General features: G+C 38.0%; 3 protein-coding genes across 8 annotated transcripts; 1 reads left to right on the top strand and 2 right to left on the bottom strand.

The window, feature by feature from the left end:
- The first annotated feature begins 451 nt into the window (after nucleotides 1-451).
- LOC102628926 (uncharacterized) lies at nucleotides 452-2,935 on the top strand. 2 transcript variants are annotated; one of them, XM_006483751.4, is made up of 6 exons: nucleotides 452-676; nucleotides 808-978; nucleotides 1,075-1,239; nucleotides 1,539-1,742; nucleotides 2,116-2,213; nucleotides 2,294-2,935. In XM_006483751.4, the coding sequence occupies exons 1-6, from the start codon at nucleotides 613-615 to the stop codon at nucleotides 2,807-2,809; spliced, it is 1,218 nt and encodes a 405-aa protein (XP_006483814.1). In that variant the 5' UTR covers nucleotides 452-612; the 3' UTR covers nucleotides 2,810-2,935. The 2 variants fall into 2 exon arrangements, with proteins under 2 accessions (XP_006483814.1, XP_006483815.1); XM_006483752.4 differs by having other exon boundaries at nucleotides 2,290-2,717.
- Nucleotides 2,936-3,116: 181 nt separating this feature from the next.
- On the bottom strand, nucleotides 3,117-6,464 carry LOC102629403 (hypothetical protein). The gene is made up of 7 exons (XM_006483753.4): nucleotides 5,877-6,464; nucleotides 5,680-5,760; nucleotides 5,401-5,577; nucleotides 5,045-5,215; nucleotides 4,611-4,823; nucleotides 4,443-4,531; nucleotides 3,117-4,005 (listed from the first exon to the last, which is right to left on the bottom strand). The coding sequence occupies exons 1-7, from the start codon at nucleotides 5,962-5,964 to the stop codon at nucleotides 3,358-3,360; spliced, it is 1,467 nt and encodes a 488-aa protein (XP_006483816.1). The 5' UTR covers nucleotides 5,965-6,464; the 3' UTR covers nucleotides 3,117-3,357.
- Nucleotides 6,465-7,258: 794 nt separating this feature from the next.
- On the bottom strand, nucleotides 7,259-12,717 carry LOC102629877 (probable alpha,alpha-trehalose-phosphate synthase [UDP-forming] 9). Of its 5 annotated transcripts, none has more exons than XM_006483754.4 (5): nucleotides 12,551-12,717; nucleotides 12,114-12,189; nucleotides 8,862-10,943; nucleotides 8,496-8,769; nucleotides 7,259-8,398 (listed from the first exon to the last, which is right to left on the bottom strand). In XM_006483754.4, exons 3-5 carry the CDS (start codon nucleotides 10,847-10,849, stop codon nucleotides 8,075-8,077), a joined length of 2,586 nt encoding a protein of 861 aa, XP_006483817.1. In that variant the 5' UTR covers nucleotides 10,850-10,943; nucleotides 12,114-12,189; nucleotides 12,551-12,717; the 3' UTR covers nucleotides 7,259-8,074. The 5 variants fall into 5 exon arrangements, with proteins under 5 accessions (XP_006483817.1, XP_006483818.1, XP_006483819.1 ...); XM_006483755.4 differs by having other exon boundaries at nucleotides 12,546-12,711; XM_006483756.4 differs by lacking the exon at nucleotides 12,114-12,189 and having other exon boundaries at nucleotides 12,551-12,716.
- Between the last annotated feature and the right edge of the window lie 3,669 nt (nucleotides 12,718-16,386).

Below are 16,386 nucleotides of genomic sequence, written 5' to 3'. Positions count from 1 at the left end.
ATTTGTGTTTCTGCAAGTGGTGATTGGGTTACCTGCCGGTGATGTACGTGGCTCGCTTCTGAGTTCTGATTGGGTCATAAACTGTGAAGCTTGCGAATTGTAGTCTACATCTGGTACCTCGTGTTGATGCGTGATTTTATTGGTCTGTTGTAACGAGTATGCCACCAACCAACCTGCGAGCTATTTCTCACGTGTAATATTTGTAGCTCATTACGGTCATTTCTCAGGATTTGGGTTTTTTTTTTTTTTTTAATCTTTTTCCTCGTCTAATAATCTAATTGTGCGTTTTATATATTCACAAGAAAAAAATAAATAGAATGGTGAATTGGGAATTGGTTTGGGCCTGGCCTTCGGGGCCAGCCCATATTTAGTTTGTGAAAGTGACTCGACGTCCTTTAACTTCTTATCGGTGTGGTATCTCCACTTCGATGCGAGTCGGACGAGTGAGATTGCTCGTTGAGTCTTTTCAAAGTCTTCGTTAGTCAATAAAATAAAGCAGAGAGAGGGCTTTATATATATATTTTTTTTTTGTTTTGAGAGAGAGGGCTTTATATTTTTATTTGATTCGTTTGCAGTTGCTTGCTTACAGTCGAAGCATTGAACTGATCAACTATGGCTTCACATTTCGTCTATTCTTCCCTAGCTCTCACTTTCCTCTCCCTACTCTTCAGTCTGGGTAGGTATACGACGAGTACTTCATTTCCCTTTTTAATTTAATTCGATTCACAGTCTTTACAAAATTTTAACCTTGCATTGCGATTGCGTACTTCTTTTTCTTTTCTTTTTTCTTTTTTAATGTAAATTCAGCCTCATCGGGGCTCCTTCTGGAAGACGGTTACACAGTGACGACCGTGATCGACGGCCACCAGCTCGAAATTAATCCCCACTCAGTCATCGATCGACCTGGATCGTCCGATCTTATAGTCCTTGATTCTTCTCGTAGTGCCTTCTACACTCTATCATTTCCCTTATCTGAAGGTTATTATTTATGATTATTATTATTTTTGTTGTAAGTTTTAAGTCTTTCATACTAGAAAGAAATTATACTAATTGTTGTGTTACTTATTATTGTAGAGAGTGTGGTCAAGCGATTAGCAGGAGACGGGGTTCAAGGTTACTCTGACGGAGAACCGGGTTCGGCCCGGTTTGACAAACCAAAGAGCTTTGCGGTTGATATGAAAGGGAATATTTATGTTGCTGATAAGAGCAACCACGTTATACGAAAAATCACCAACTTAGGTCTCACCTTTCTCTTGCTATATCAAATAGCTGCTCTTAGTTGCTTATAATAGTTGGATTTCCTTTACGCATTTTTATTAAAACATTAAGCTTAACGCACTGCCTCACTCGTCGCATTGTGAGCGAGCTTGTCGCAAAATTCAAAGATGGGTCATTTGTAGCTCCCTGTTTTAAATTTAATTACATAGTGCAGGGTATTTTCCTTAGGGGCCTCGAAAAATTTGCTGGTTTTGTTGATGGGCATGATTTAGTTTCTGTGCTGTAGTGTTTATGTTGTTTGGCTGCTGACATGTCCTTAGGTGTGACAACAATTGCTGGAGGTGGCTCGAAGAAAGAGGGCCGTGCAGATGGACCTGCACAGAATGCGTCCTTTTCAAATGATTTTGAGTTAACTTTTGTTCCCCATATTTGTGCTTTACTGATTTCAGATCATGGTAGCCAATTGATTCGGCAGATTAATCTTAAGCCAGAGGACTGTTCAAAAAGTTCTCAATCTGGTTCTGGTATGTTTTGGGTGACTGTTTTTAGTCCGTATTTAATCTCATGCAAGTCCTTCTGGGTGCATTTATATTTATACTTGTGTTCATTTAAAGGAAGTATCTGAAGTTAATGTTTGAAAGAACTGAAGTCAAAAGCAGATGTCTTCTTTGGAATGCACTCTTGAGCATGATGACTAAATCTCTAAGATCTTATTAACTCTTAGTTTCTGTCTTAATATTTTCTTTTATTCATTTTAATTTTTTTTCCTTTTAAGTTTTGGGCTAGTATTATTCATGCAGCAATGGTTTGATACTTTGCTTTCTTGTTGAAATTATTTTTCATCTACAATAAAGAGATACCTATGTAAATCTCCTGACTTGGTCTTGATTCTTTCAGCTCTGGGAGCTGTCTCAGTTTGGGTTTTAGTTTCGGTACTTTCATGTTTAGTTAGCTTGGTCATTGGATTTGTTGCTCGCCCTTACATCATCCGGCATGTAAGTCTCTTGCACTTATTTGAAGTACTTTTGAAATTAATGGATTACTTTTACCTTTTCTAACCCAACTCTGTAGACAGGAAGGCTGGATCCTCCACTTCAGCATGACATGGAGGCACTACCTAATCAATCTGGTGAGACTAGTACGGACTTGTTGCTACGACATCAGAAGCGTAACTGCTAGCCCCATGCTTTATGCACTCTTTAAGAGGGTCTTTTGGTTGAGCCTGTCCCATCTTTCCCTTATGTTTAGAATCAACAACTTAAAATCTAGAACTCCAAAAAAGGATGTTGTATCTTTGCTGGACTCCAGTGACTTGCATGGTTGTGAGATAAAGAAGTCACATCAGTATGCCGATCAGCTGAAAGATTTGTTAAGTTTTGATGGAAACCAAGACCTAATTACTGAAGATATCTTCAGGCAAGAACTAGAGAATCAAAAGAGTAGTGACGTTTTATGTTTACCTAATTCCCATGGAATGTTAGATGACATGATACGAGCTAGCATCATGGGTTTTGATGGGGAAGCTAAAGAAACAACTACAGAAGTTGGTTCTTTAGTAGGCAATTCAGGTTTAGTTAAGAGACGTAAGTAGTTTAAAGGCACATTCTGCATGACTTTTAAGGCTTGAGGCTTGTAAAACCCTAAACATGTTTATTTCCTCCATCGAATGCCATTTGGACTATGAGGCGATTACTTTAAAAATACTCTCTTGATTTCATTTTGTTCCCTTTTCTGGTTCCCTATCTCAGCTAGCAGTAAACTAGTTAAAAATTTAGTGATTCAGTCTAATTCAAACTAACCTGTGGATTGCAGAACTGGGTTTGCTTATTGGCTTTTGTGGCTGGATATTTGAGAAACTTAAAAATAAAATTAAAAAAATAAAAAGGAAAAATTGAAGATCCAGAAAAAAGAGCATTTTGTCATTCTTAATTCCAACAGTCCAGCATTACATATAGGCCTTTCATATTTTGGCCATCTCAATAAAACCTTATGTTGCATTCTCTCAAGTGAAATATTGAACAAACTATATCCTAACTTATTCAGGGCTAATATCGACATCAAAGAAGGTGCCTAAATCTTGAAATACTAATAACAAGATAAAAAAGGAACATAACTTCAAAATCTTGCTCCTGTATATGATTAATAGCCATGGGAATAACCTGTAAAATTGGCCCGAGGGCGAATATTCTGATGATCATAAATGGGATCTCCATAATTGACTGGCTTTATAACCACAGCCTCCCGCTTTGCACCCTGCTCCTGAATGGCTCCAAAAACAATCTCATTGGTCTTCTCAGAGCTCTGCTCATAGTAAGTATTAGGAGTGGAAGATTGATACCGATGGTGATGCTGCTGTTTCTGCTGCTGAAAATCACCATCCCACCCACTATAGAACGCTCGACTTTGCCGCAATTGATGGATCTTTTCTGCATCCTTGGACATGAAAGCATAGGTTTTCCTTGGGGTGGGAGTTCTTGTGTCAATTGAAGGGGGCTCATCTTCATGTGGGATCACAAAGCTCTCTTGTGCTGGCCAAGAAGTTGAGTGCTTCTGTAGACTCGGGTATTGATTGCTCAGTGTCTTCTTCCTCAAATGAGGAAATATTCCTCTCAAAATTTCCAAAACAGATGACTCAGTGTTGGCAAAAAGCTTTGCCAGGGATCCAAAAAAGCCTTCTTCTTCTTGCTTCCCCTCGTCCTCCTCGGTCGGAATTAAAGGAGGCCTGACTGATTTCAGAGGTTTCTGATATGGACTTGCTGAGTTGCTTGTGTTTACTGTACCGTGATCCTTCATGGGCACAAAGAAATAGATTGCAAAAGAATGTTCATTAAATTAGAAGAAACTAACAAATTGATCTATGCTTCGCAGAGCCACTAGGTCATGTTTGGCACTTGAGAAAAGTATTTCTGCAATAGCATCACATTAATGCTGCCATTGCCATTTCTATAAGGCATATTTTCAGAAAAGAAAAAGCAGATAAATGACTAGAAGACGACATTCTCTTTTTGAAGCAAACCCCTGGAGTAGAAACAGGGTTTCAGCTGTCCCTCGTCAAAAAAAAAAAAGGAACAAATAGCAGTTCCAAAAAAAAAATAAAAAGATCCATTGATAAGCATAAGTTTGAGTGCAGCACTCAGTGAATATATAGATAATCATGCTATGAAGTATCAAGTAAAGATGCCAAGGAATCTCTGGTAAACTTAAAGAAAGGACAGAATGCTTACATTCTGGGAAGACACGATTGTGCCCACTCTACGTTGCAACAATGCCAGCATGTAACCAAAGAAGCCAGCTGCGAGAAGTACTGCAATCCCTGCAAATAATGGAAAGCATTACCTAAATTTGCCAAATTGATAAACAATGAAGGATATTCTTTGGATGGACTAGTTTACCAAGAGGAAAACTACTCCCATACTGATAGGCACAGTCATCAAAATGAAGTTGGATTTCTCTAATAGCTCGGTTCCCTCTGTCTATGACAAGTAGGGAGCAACTGCTTCCGATGTAAACCACATCAAAATCATTAGAAAATTTTGCATCTTCACTGGGTCCATCTACATGGCCACCTCCACGGCCCCATTTCCCTCCAGCAATAGTTGTAACCCCTGCAGTAATTCAACTGTATCAGAGACAGACTTACAATCCCAATTGCAGCTTTGTTCACTGCAAACAACTTTACATTCTATATTGCCTTAAAAAAATCCTTAACTGTCACTTACTAAGATAATTATCAAATTTGAGTTGAAAAGCTAAATGTAGATAACAAATCTCTCTTTTGGCTACGGGATATAGCTCAAATGGATTGCATATGTAGTATTTGATTTACCTGAATCACTTATTTTCCTGATTGCCATATTCATAGTATCTGCAATGTAGATGTTTCCTCTGTCATCTACGGTAAGACCCTTAGGGTGGTTCATTCTTGCCTCTCTTGGTTTCCCATCCACATGCCCAGAGTATCCTTCCGCAGATCCAGCAACAAGCTTTGGTCTGCTGTCTGCAGTTTTTGCATAAATTAAATCAATATCAATACCAGGAGAAGAACATGTGCAGGTTGTAAGACTTCAGATTATATCAGAACAATCATCATACTCAGAAGCTGAACTTGTGTTTTTGTACAAACAAATTTAGCTGTCCATAAAAAGGCTCATGGATCCGGTAAATGTTACTAAACCCACTTACATAGAGACAAAGAGGAAGAGATCCTGTAAAGGTTACTATTAGCAGAGTCCAAAATGAGAAGCTCCCCACCAGGCAACACCTCAACTGAGTAAGGCTCGATCCCAAGCTTGCTTCCATCAAACACAGTCTCCACAGTGTAACCACTCTCAAACTTCATCATCGGACGGCCAGTAATAGCTGCACACACAAATCCCACAAACACCACCAAAAATCACGCACCAATCTTTACTCTTCACAGGAACCAAAAACAAATGTGAGTGGTTTAACCAAGGATCTAACCTGTTTTTGTGGTGGTTTTGAGTGACCACAGCCATTTCATGAGGACAGACACACCATTTGAGACAAACCCACTAACAATCTCTGCGAAGTAACCATGAAAGTAGTTCATTTAAGTCCAAAAGCAAAAGCAGATCATTAAAAAGCAGTTTCAAAACTTGGAATAAAACACATATAAGCATACAAGCCGATTCACTTACTTGCAGGTGAAGCACTAGAGGGAGCTGCAGTGATACCACTACAGAGAAGCAAAAGAGCAAGAACCATAACCGACACATTGTTACCCATTACTCAGATTCCGAAAAGAAACCCAAACAAAAGCTTTGGATATAAAAGAATCAAGCTTTAAATTTTAACGCATTACATTAAATTAAAAAAAAAAAAAAAAACACACCCTAGTTCATATCTGGGTTTTGAGCAAAACGGTGAGAATATATATATCAAAACGAGACTGGTCTAGTATTACACTCACTAGCTAATAGACTCACTACTGAGCAAGTGTGAGTGAATATGGGTTTTTTGGTCCCCAAAGAAAGTGAAAAGGAGGTTTTTTCTCTTTTCTTTTTTCTTTTTTTAAGGAAAAAAGTTGATGCACAGTAGACAATGAAAGTAGAGAAAAAAATAAAAAATGAAAAGCAAAGACGACCAGAGGAGCCAGTGGAGCCGAGAGAGAGGGAGGAAATGAAGACATACGCTTCGATTATGTTTTAGATCTACTAATTAATTTTTAGCAATAAATACTATTAACAATCAACATTACTACATTCTTTACCTAAATTCTCTAAATGTTGTTTGTTACAAGCCAGGAGTATTAAATAAAAGCTATTGTTTAAATTTAATAAGTCCTGTGCTCCAATGGTTATTTCTCTGCTAGGTGGCACTTTGCGCATGTGCGAAGTGACATGGCCTAGTGCTAATTAATTTTGCTAATAAAGTAATCAGGTGGCCGTTGTTTTGTAATTGTCGCCTGGTAAATATTTGAAACCATTACTGAAAATTTAAGAGGCACGTGTCAAACGAGTCGGCCTAAGATTTGACTGAAGTAATTTCAAGGCCTCGTTAGTGTCCAACAAGAAACAAGCTAATGGCTAATGGTATCGCGGTCCCCAACATAATAAAATTTAGTCCAATAAAACCTTGTCTAAATTTTTACCCAGGATTACAGGAGAAAAGATTTTGGCAAAATTTTGTTTTTAACCAGCTTACAAATAAATAGCTGACTGCGCAGGCCTATCCTTGGGCCGGCTAAAGCTACCGCCTACCAGGGGTAGGTGTCTTGAGTGTGAGTGTGAGTGTGAGGCCAGGCTGAAGCAAGTTGTCGCGTGAAATAATAGAGAGACCCCATACAGGAGCTTTTTGGTTATGCAGTGAAGGAGATAGCTTGAAGAACCATATCCATAATTCTCTGCCCTTTTATAAATAACAGTAAAGAAGCATATAATTTTGGACCATCCAATTATTCTGATGATCAAATTTGGTCTGAGCCAACATGTGATCCCACCACCAGTGATGCTCAAAATTTAACGCTAATTGTAAAATTTTATACAGACCACATCCTTTGCGTAAATAAGACAATACACCATGCATGCGTAACTGGCATTGGCAGATAATTCTGCTTCGTATTCAATCATATTGGTGTCTAATTGTCTATACCTACCTAATACAGAAATTGTAAAAGGCTAAAAGATAGGTATGAACAAATATCTGGATGATACTCGCAACCTCTTTGTTTCCCACCTTTTGTCTCGACATTGATTGAAAAAAGAACCTCTACCAGCAGTAAACATTTAAGTCTCCTTATTAATCTTTTGGGATTCTCTATGTAGCCCTTACAACCCCACTCGGCATCTCCCATTTAACTCGTGCCCAAGGTGGGTTCGAGTCCAGCTATTATTGGGTCTTGGCTTCCCTCTTATATAGGGATTGTAATATATCATAATATCAAAAAAAAAAAAAGCAAGAGAGCTCACGGTGAGATTTATGTATTGAGAATAAATGCTGTAACTATACAAGTTAAGGTGCCTTCTATCGGTTGGGTGGGGGGGAGGGGGGGGGGTGGGTGGAGGAGAATTAAAAAGCCAGCACTATGGACATCAGAAAATCTGAATCTGAACCCCGAAAGAGAGCCCCTAATGGCACCAGTAAATGCAATATCAATGACGACAGTAACATGTTTGAGAGAATTTCCATGTCCACCTCAATCTTGTCAACATCACCATGATGACACTTCAACTTCTGAGATATCTGAGTTGCATCTCCAAGGTCCAACCGCAGAATGTATAGAGTCAACTTGGTCAACAAAATTTCCAGTAATTCATGGGGCAGAATCCTTTTGAAAAGGGTTCAAATATACGGAACTGGTGAAAATATGTGTATTTGGTTTTTATTGGTTTTCATCTTAAGTACCACTCTCAAAAGAGACCTCAATATCTGCAAGATGCCTAGGCTTTGAACTAGAAGCAGTTGCAAGGCCTTGAAGCAACTTCAGAACATCAGTAGCATCATCAAGATAATACTTGGCCTTGCTTGGCTTTCGCCCAACTGTGCACGCAAAAATCTCTGGAGGTACTGGCAAAGATGGACCAGACACTGTACTTAAGATGCTCTCAAACATATCTTCATCCGACCTATCATCACCAACGCACATCACAAAGTCCGGTGGCCTCCCACCATTGAACATTCTCACAAGAACCTTTTCAGCTACCAACCCTTTGCTTACTCCCTGCATTTACAAACAATTAATCATCAAGTTTGCACGCGCGCGCTCGCACACAAACAGAGAGAGAGAGAGAGACTGAAATGGAAGAAGGCCTCAATACCTGTGGCTTAACTTCAACAATATGTTGACCCCTTTTAACAACTGCTGGTTCATTTGCAAGAACACTTTCCAGGTGATCCAGTAATTCCTTGGCCTGGCAAGACCCAAAGTCAGGATCCGCATCTTGATGGTGCCACACTAATGCACTCTCTTTAATCTCTATATTTGAGCCATCCGTCGCTTCTGTATATGATCTCATGACAGGTTCCACAATTTTTTTCCATTCCAGATCAGCACCCAAGTGATTGGTTTCCCATTCTGAAGTTTTATTCCACCTGCATCAAGAATAAAGAAATTTTCTGAGTTTATCCCCAAAAACAATCAAAATTACAGGCCATAGATTCTAAATATATTTTCAGAAGCATACCTGATGAAATATCCATGTTCAGCTGCTATTCCCAGCATTTCACATGGTGCAAGCCACTCACTCAGAGAACTTCTTCCCCTCCCACTAACAATAAATACAGTGTTATTGGGATCACTGCATAGAGTTTTTAAAACAGAGATAACTTCAGGGCCAGGCGATTTAATAATGGAGGTTTCCGGAACAACAGTACCGTCATAATCCAGAAATATTGCCCTTCTTTCAGTCTTTCTATACGCTGAAACAATGTGATCAATGGACAATCTCCTGAAACTTGGAGAAAGAGAGAGCACTCTGAACCCTAAACCCAATCCAATTCCCCAACAGCGCTTGCTATAATGATCTCTGCATGCTCTCTCCAAGTCCTGTGCAAAACTGCGTGCCCAATAAGCCACATCATGAGTACTGACATAGCGATAATGTTTTTCATGCCGCAATTGCTTCTCAGAATCACGCATGTTAATGGCCAAAGTCATGGCATCTGCTACAGCATCGATGTCCCATGGGTTGACCCTAATTGCCCCACTTAAAGAAGGTGAGCAACCAATGAACTCAGAAACAACAAGCATGCTTGTGTGAGGAGAATCTCTCTCTCTACCTAAAGCTTCATCCATAATTGGGGTTCCCTGCCTGCAGACAATGTATTTGTAAGGGACTAAGTTCATGCCATCCCTCACAGCATTCACAATGCAACATTCAGCGACAGCATAATAGGCTGACTTTTCAAAGCGAGGAACAGGACGATCAATTAGAACCACTGGTTCATAATTAGGCGAACCATAAACTTCATTGATCCTTTTGGCAGTTAAATAGGTCTCTTTCTTTGCTTCCTGGACATCTTTCCCAGAGCCCCTTGCAGGATTGACAATTTGAACCAGGACTACTTTGCCCCGCATTCCAGGATGCTGCTGTAAGAGCTGTTCCATAGCCAGTAACTTCAAACTGATGCCTTTAAATATGTCCATATCATCAATACCCAGAATCAATTTTTTTCCATCAAACTGTTTCTCAATCTCTTTGATCTTGGTAGCAGTAGCAGGAAGATTTAAAACAGATTCTAGCCGACCCATGTGAACACCTACGGGCAAAATTTTAATATACACTGTGCGGCCAAAGTAATCAAGCCCTATATGTCCACGCTTAGATTCGTAGTCCAGGCCCAGCATCCTACTGCAGCATGACAAGAAGTGACGCGCATAATCAAATGTATGAAAACCAATAAGATCACAATTCAACAGGCCCCTCAGAATTTCATCTCGCACAGGTAAGGTTCTGTATATTTCTGAGGAAGGAAATGGGCTATGGAGGAAGAATCCAAGTTTGATTCGATTGAATCGTTTCCTCAAAAATGTGGGGAGAACCATTAAGTGGTAATCATGAACCCAAACACAATCGTCATCAGGATTGATTACTTCCATCACCTTGTCTGCAAATATCTTGTTAGCAGAAACATAAGCTTGCCAAAGAACGCGGTCAAAGCGATCACCATGGTCCGGACACATGGGTAGCATATAGTGAAAAAGTGGCCACAAGTGCTGTTTACAGAACCCGAGGTAGAACTTCTTCTGCAGGTCATGGGGTAGAAAGGTCGGCACACAATTAAAATCATCAAGCAATTTTTGGGCAACTTCCTCCTGTTCACCGGCATCTATATCAGCTTTGAGAGATCCCACATAGATAACCTCAGTGTCCGAGGAGAAACCATCCTTCAGGTGTAACAAAAGTAAATCCTCATCTAAGCTGAAGCACCATTTACCAGTTTCAGTATCCCTTTTAGCATGCAAAGGTAACATATTTGCCACAATAATTTTCCGCTCCCGACTACCCGATGAGGTAGCATCTGAATCCCCATCATTACTGTCATAACCATCTGCATCAGAGATAATTCCAGGAACAGTCATCACCCGGGGAAGAGTCCTTGGAGTTTGAGGAATATCTAACAGGCCTCCAGAAGCCAAATCCAGGAAATTTGCACACGATCTTGATGCCATTACTGGTCGAGACCCGAGAGAAACTTTCTACAGCACAATGCAAAGAAACACACTTCCTAGCAGAGAAATCTTTTGAATAGATGAGTCCACAAACCTAAAGGAAAATAATAGTGCATTAATAACAATTCATTGCTGCCAGTGCACTGTGGTCCATATTTTACACAAATACAAGGGAGCTCATCCAAACAAACCAGAGATCATCAAGCACAAAATGCCGTGTTCATATCATTATAAAATCAACATAATATTGAGTAGTCATCCCTCCAATCAACATAACATTGAGTAGCCATCCCTCCCATCCGACATCTAAAGGTAGTCACAAAGTATGTGCAAGACACAAGTAACGTGGTTAAGAGCAGGTTTTTCAATAAAATCTACAAGGTTCCACCTAGTACAGTTTAAAAGAGATAGGGACGCAAAGCAACCTGCACTTTCGAGAGCCCAAGATTGACAGCAGACTAATTACCAACAAGTAAAACCAGCAGATTCATATTGAACGGGTTTTCTTTTTTAACAAAGCTAATATGAGAAAACTAAATAACCAGCCAACTGTGAGTCCTTTCAGCCAAAAAAGTAATTCATAACTAATGCAATAACCTCCAATGGAGGAAAGCATCAAAAATAAACTCAGTTACAGTATCACACAACAAAAAATACTCCCATTTCATAGACAATTGGATGAAAAAAGTAGCGATAACAAAAAAAGATAATAATATAATGACAATCATGACGAGGAGCTAAAAGAGGAAAGAGCTACGTGTCCATGCGAAAAAAGCATCATTAAATTCAGATAAATCATTCACAATACAAAAAAAATCCCATTGAATAAACAGGTGGATGAAAGCAATAGTGACATCGAATGACGATAATAATATAATGAGAATCATGAAGAGGCGAAAAAAACAAAGACCTACAAGTCCTACGAAAGTATCAATCATGGCTTTGTTTACAATGCAGCTAAACTATAACTGAGAGCTGTAAAATCTTTAACCCTAAACAAAAATTCATTTTCCATTTCCTCAATTCTATAGCAAAATAATTTGTCCATAATTACATGAATGTTATTTTATTCCTACAAAAATATACACATCCAATGCGCTTCATAAAAACAGTCAAACTAACAAATAATGGAAAGAGGAAGATTATGAAGAAAGCCGTAAAAAGCTGTAAACAACAATCCATAGTTTATCAGATCTACAGAAACCAAAAAAAAATACATTAACATTGAAAAAAAAAATACACTTCTAAAGAAACAAGATCCCACCTGAAAAACTAAAACCGAAAAGAATTTAACGATCAGATCACGAAACTTCCATGAAACCACTAGAATCACATATTTCCTGCACTTGGGAGTCAAAATCACACACTTAACAATTAAAACATCACTAGAAATCAAAGATATAAACAAATAAACTCAACCAAAACGCTAAATCTTCTGTTTGGTTGCCGAGAAAAACCCGGAACTAACGACTCCTATATCTTAAACTCACGTTCTTTTTTTGTTTCGGGAAAACAATGAAGAAATTATAATCTAAAAGACGAGATCAGAACTTTACTTTCTCATTCTTTTTGTCATCATTTCTTGGCAACCAAACAGAGAACAGCAAAACAGAGACAAATTAAACAGTAAGTTTATTAAAGATCCCAAGACAAGACACAAGCTTCAACGGTCAAAAAAAAATCAGCCGGCAGTAACCTTACGATTAACACTGCAGTGATCGATCGGAGACGGCAGCTACGACGCGGCAGAGCGAGAGTTCCGTAAACGCTTTTAAAAAAAATGCCGTTAGCTCGTGATGAATCGTCAAAGAGAGAAACGAGTTAGTGAATGAGAGAAAATGAACGAAAGACGCGAACGTGAAAAATGAAATTTATATTGGAAGATAATATAATTTTCTCTAATGGATAGACTTCCATAAAGCTAACCACAGTTAAAGTTTAACTCTAGTATTTGGTAGTTTTCACGTTGGTGATTGAAAATACGAGAATGTCCTCGTGTTTTGGGTTTATTTTCTTGTTTTTTACTCTGCCAAGCCAAATCTCGGTCTCTTGATTGTTGCGACCGATTGACCGCTCTCTTGGCACTTAATTTTGGTGTATATAATAAACCAATGCAGTGGTGTAAAACACTAAAAATTAAATTTTAATTTTCAAAACAACCGATGTGTTTCGTGATTTAATCAATAATCAGCTAATGTGTTTTACGATTTATATGAATTTAAATTTAATGTACATAAGAAAGGCAATTGTAATTAAAAATCAATTTAAAAAAACGCTTAGATAACTATGTGCATGGTACAATTATTCAAATATGATCATCCCAAGATATAGTAAGAGAATTTATCATTTAGTTATTAGATGGTATGTAACAAAATTTAGGATGATTTTTGTGATAATAATAGGTTTGTTTGGTAAACCATTTGTAGGTGAAATGGGGTTTCTTGAGTTTTAATAAAGAACATTATCCTCCAATAGTGAGCGCTTTCTCTATTAAATAATCTAACATTTATCTAATTACATAATTTAAGGATTAAGATTAGGTCAAATACAGATAAGTAGAGGATTAGGCTTTACAAATTATATTTTAATAAGATTACAACCTAGCCCTAGTACGACCACTACGTGCAATATGTGTAATAGGTAGGAAAAAAGAAGATTATCCTATGGTATTATAAAATTATTAGCCACAGCGAGACACAACTTTAGACTAATAGCACACCTTTTGTGACTATTTTTTTAGTGCGCCCCCCCAAAATCGCAAGTTCTCGGCACTTTTAAAATCAACAAATCACATCTACCAAATGAGAGGACAAAATGCATTCGGCTTGCAATACGCCAATGATCCTACTCGTAAGTTCGAAAATTATTTTAATATATTTTATTGAATTGTCAAAATATCCAACCATTCACGTCCAAGATTCATTTGCGAATGCGCATAAATTCATGCAATGGGCTATGGGACCCCAAGCTAATAATTGCTCGTAATGGATATCTTAATTTAATCACATTCATTTTTTAATACGAATGCGTGACATATAAATATGTTTCATAGATTTTTTCGGAAAATTAAAAGTACCGAGTATCAATTAAAGGGGTTAGACCATGTAATATGTCATTCATGGTAATCCAATTGTTTCGCGTACTATAATATTTTAATTTTAAGAGACAATTCAACAGTTTCTGTACATTACATATGGTGTAGCATAGCACAACCCAATTAAAGGGATAAATCTGTAAATTCATTAATTTTAGGGGTTTAAAGGTTAGATAGAACTTTTGAAGTGGATGAGGTGAGCTGTCTGCTCGTAATTGACAGCTGGGTAAGGCTAAAGGCAAGGCTCGCTTTCGGTTCCCAACGAAGAGTGAAATATCATAGGTCAAAGAATATAAACAAATATCGTGATAATATTAATAAACAATCAATATTTTGCATTTTTGCTTGATCAAAAGCCAAGGGAGAGGTTTTGACTCGACTGACGGCATGGCGCTGCCAAGGACGCCAAGCCGGCGAGCGGATAAGCCGGAGAATGAGTGCTGCTATTTACCCCAAATTTTGGCTTGAATTTGTGTTTCGAAAGTCAAAACACACCGTTTTATTTAATAAGAGAAAATAAAAAGCAAATGAAACTAAATTAAAAGGTACGTTTTGATTTTTAAAGCGTAAATTCAGGGCTAAAATTCAGTATAAATAGTTTTTTCCCTCTAGAAGATTCGAGAATTGTAAAATCAATCACATGTTTGACACATTTACATATCTATCATTAAGGAGGTGTTTGGCTTTAATTGAATTACGCACGGATAGGCTTGATTTCATGTGTTACACGTGGCCGGTCATGAAAATGACAGCACATAGAGATATATTTATAATTTACCCATCGCAACAATTTGGCAGCCCAAGTCATTGACATTTCTAGGACTTTTGGTGAGGCTTAAGTGGTACCAATTAACTTCTTCTTATTGCAGAGAGATTGTTTCTTGCCTGAAATAAAAATTAGACGAGTCTTTAACTAACAATATGGTTCCCCATTGGGGAAAAGACAGTGCACATAATAACTGTAAAATTTTATTTGTGCTGAAGAAAATTGATTTTTATTGGCAGACCCAATAATTGGTTTATATTTCTTTAAATTTATGCCGTATTACAAAAATGCATCTAATTTTTTATGTAATTTAAATAGAAAATTACAAGACAATCTTTTTTCCCCCAAATATTACATTATCAAGCTAATGATTTACATTCAAAATTTTATGTTGAAGAAATTGATTCTAATTGGTTGACTGATTTTCAAATAAGTTTATTTAACCGGCACTCAAATTTAATTCATGGAGGAGATAGAGATTAAAATTTTGATTTGAATTTCATCCGCTGTCTATCTTAAAAAAAAATACAACAAAATTATAAGTCATGATGTAAAATATATTTTCTAATTATCTAGAAGAAAAAATTAACATCAAGTTCACTGTTTTACTTACTGGATAATTTCCCAACAATTCAACCAATTTTCACGTGAATTATTTATTATTTATTTATGATTTAAGTCCAGTTATCCAATAGACAATTCTTCTGCCTTTCACAACTAAGAAAGCATCTAATATGTTCATGTTTTCCACGAGCAAAGCTCACATCTCCTTAGTTGCATACAGAAAGCAAGTGAAAGGTTCAAAAATGTGCAAAATGAAATTTATCACGTTGAATTATATGGCTACATTAAAAAAGGATATTCTTTTGGTTGGTCACGAGGAGACAAAGTAAGGCCGGCGGCGGCGTATTTCGCTTATGATCCCACAACAAAAGTGGCATGCTCGTAATTTCAATCAAATTCAAGGCCCAGTTTCTTCTGCCGACGTTTATTGGAAGCGGATTAGATAAGTCGCGCAGACAAGTATTCGGGGGACCTTTTTCATTTCATCTCTCTATCATTCTCATCTTCAATTTTCCTCGTCCCGCTCCCCCGCGCATCGACAAGCTAAAACGTGTAACAACGCCAATGCAACATACCCACCTATCACAGTGCCCCCCACAGCTAAACCACGCTCCGTGGGACCTACAAAAGCAGCAACGTGGATATCATCACCATCAACTACGTCCGCGTCAACAAACCTCGATAAATCAATGGTTACAGGTGACCTTTACCGACCTAAAACGTGGCCACCACGTGACTGCCAAGGAAAGAAAATAAAGTTTTCAACGATATAGCGTGCTGCGTGGGCCCAAGTTTATCCATTAGCCGCTTTTCGCGATGGCGTATGTTGGTGTTGGTGTGTGTGTGTGTGTCTTGGCCCTCGGGGCTTCGTCCCTATCCAAAACTCTTACTATGGGACCTACCTCCCTAATGGAATGTTCCAGACGTATCTTTCACGCACTGGCTTTCTCCTTTTCTCTCATTTTTCCTTTTTTTTTCCCCCAACTTGTAATATGTTTTTTCCGTCTTCACAGCGTCTCAGGCTTTGAAATTTTTAATCTAGACCCCTATTTTCATTTTTTTTAGTTTTGAACTATATTTTAATAAGTTTTATCAAATAAGTCTCTCTTTTAA

Source organism: Citrus sinensis, chromosome 4 (assembly GCF_022201045.2).
Source record: "Citrus sinensis cultivar Valencia sweet orange chromosome 4, DVS_A1.0, whole genome shotgun sequence".
NCBI lineage: Eukaryota > Viridiplantae > Streptophyta > Magnoliopsida > Sapindales > Rutaceae > Citrus > Citrus sinensis.
Note: the sequence above shows the minus strand (reverse complement) of the source record. Positions and strands in the feature narration are given on the sequence as shown.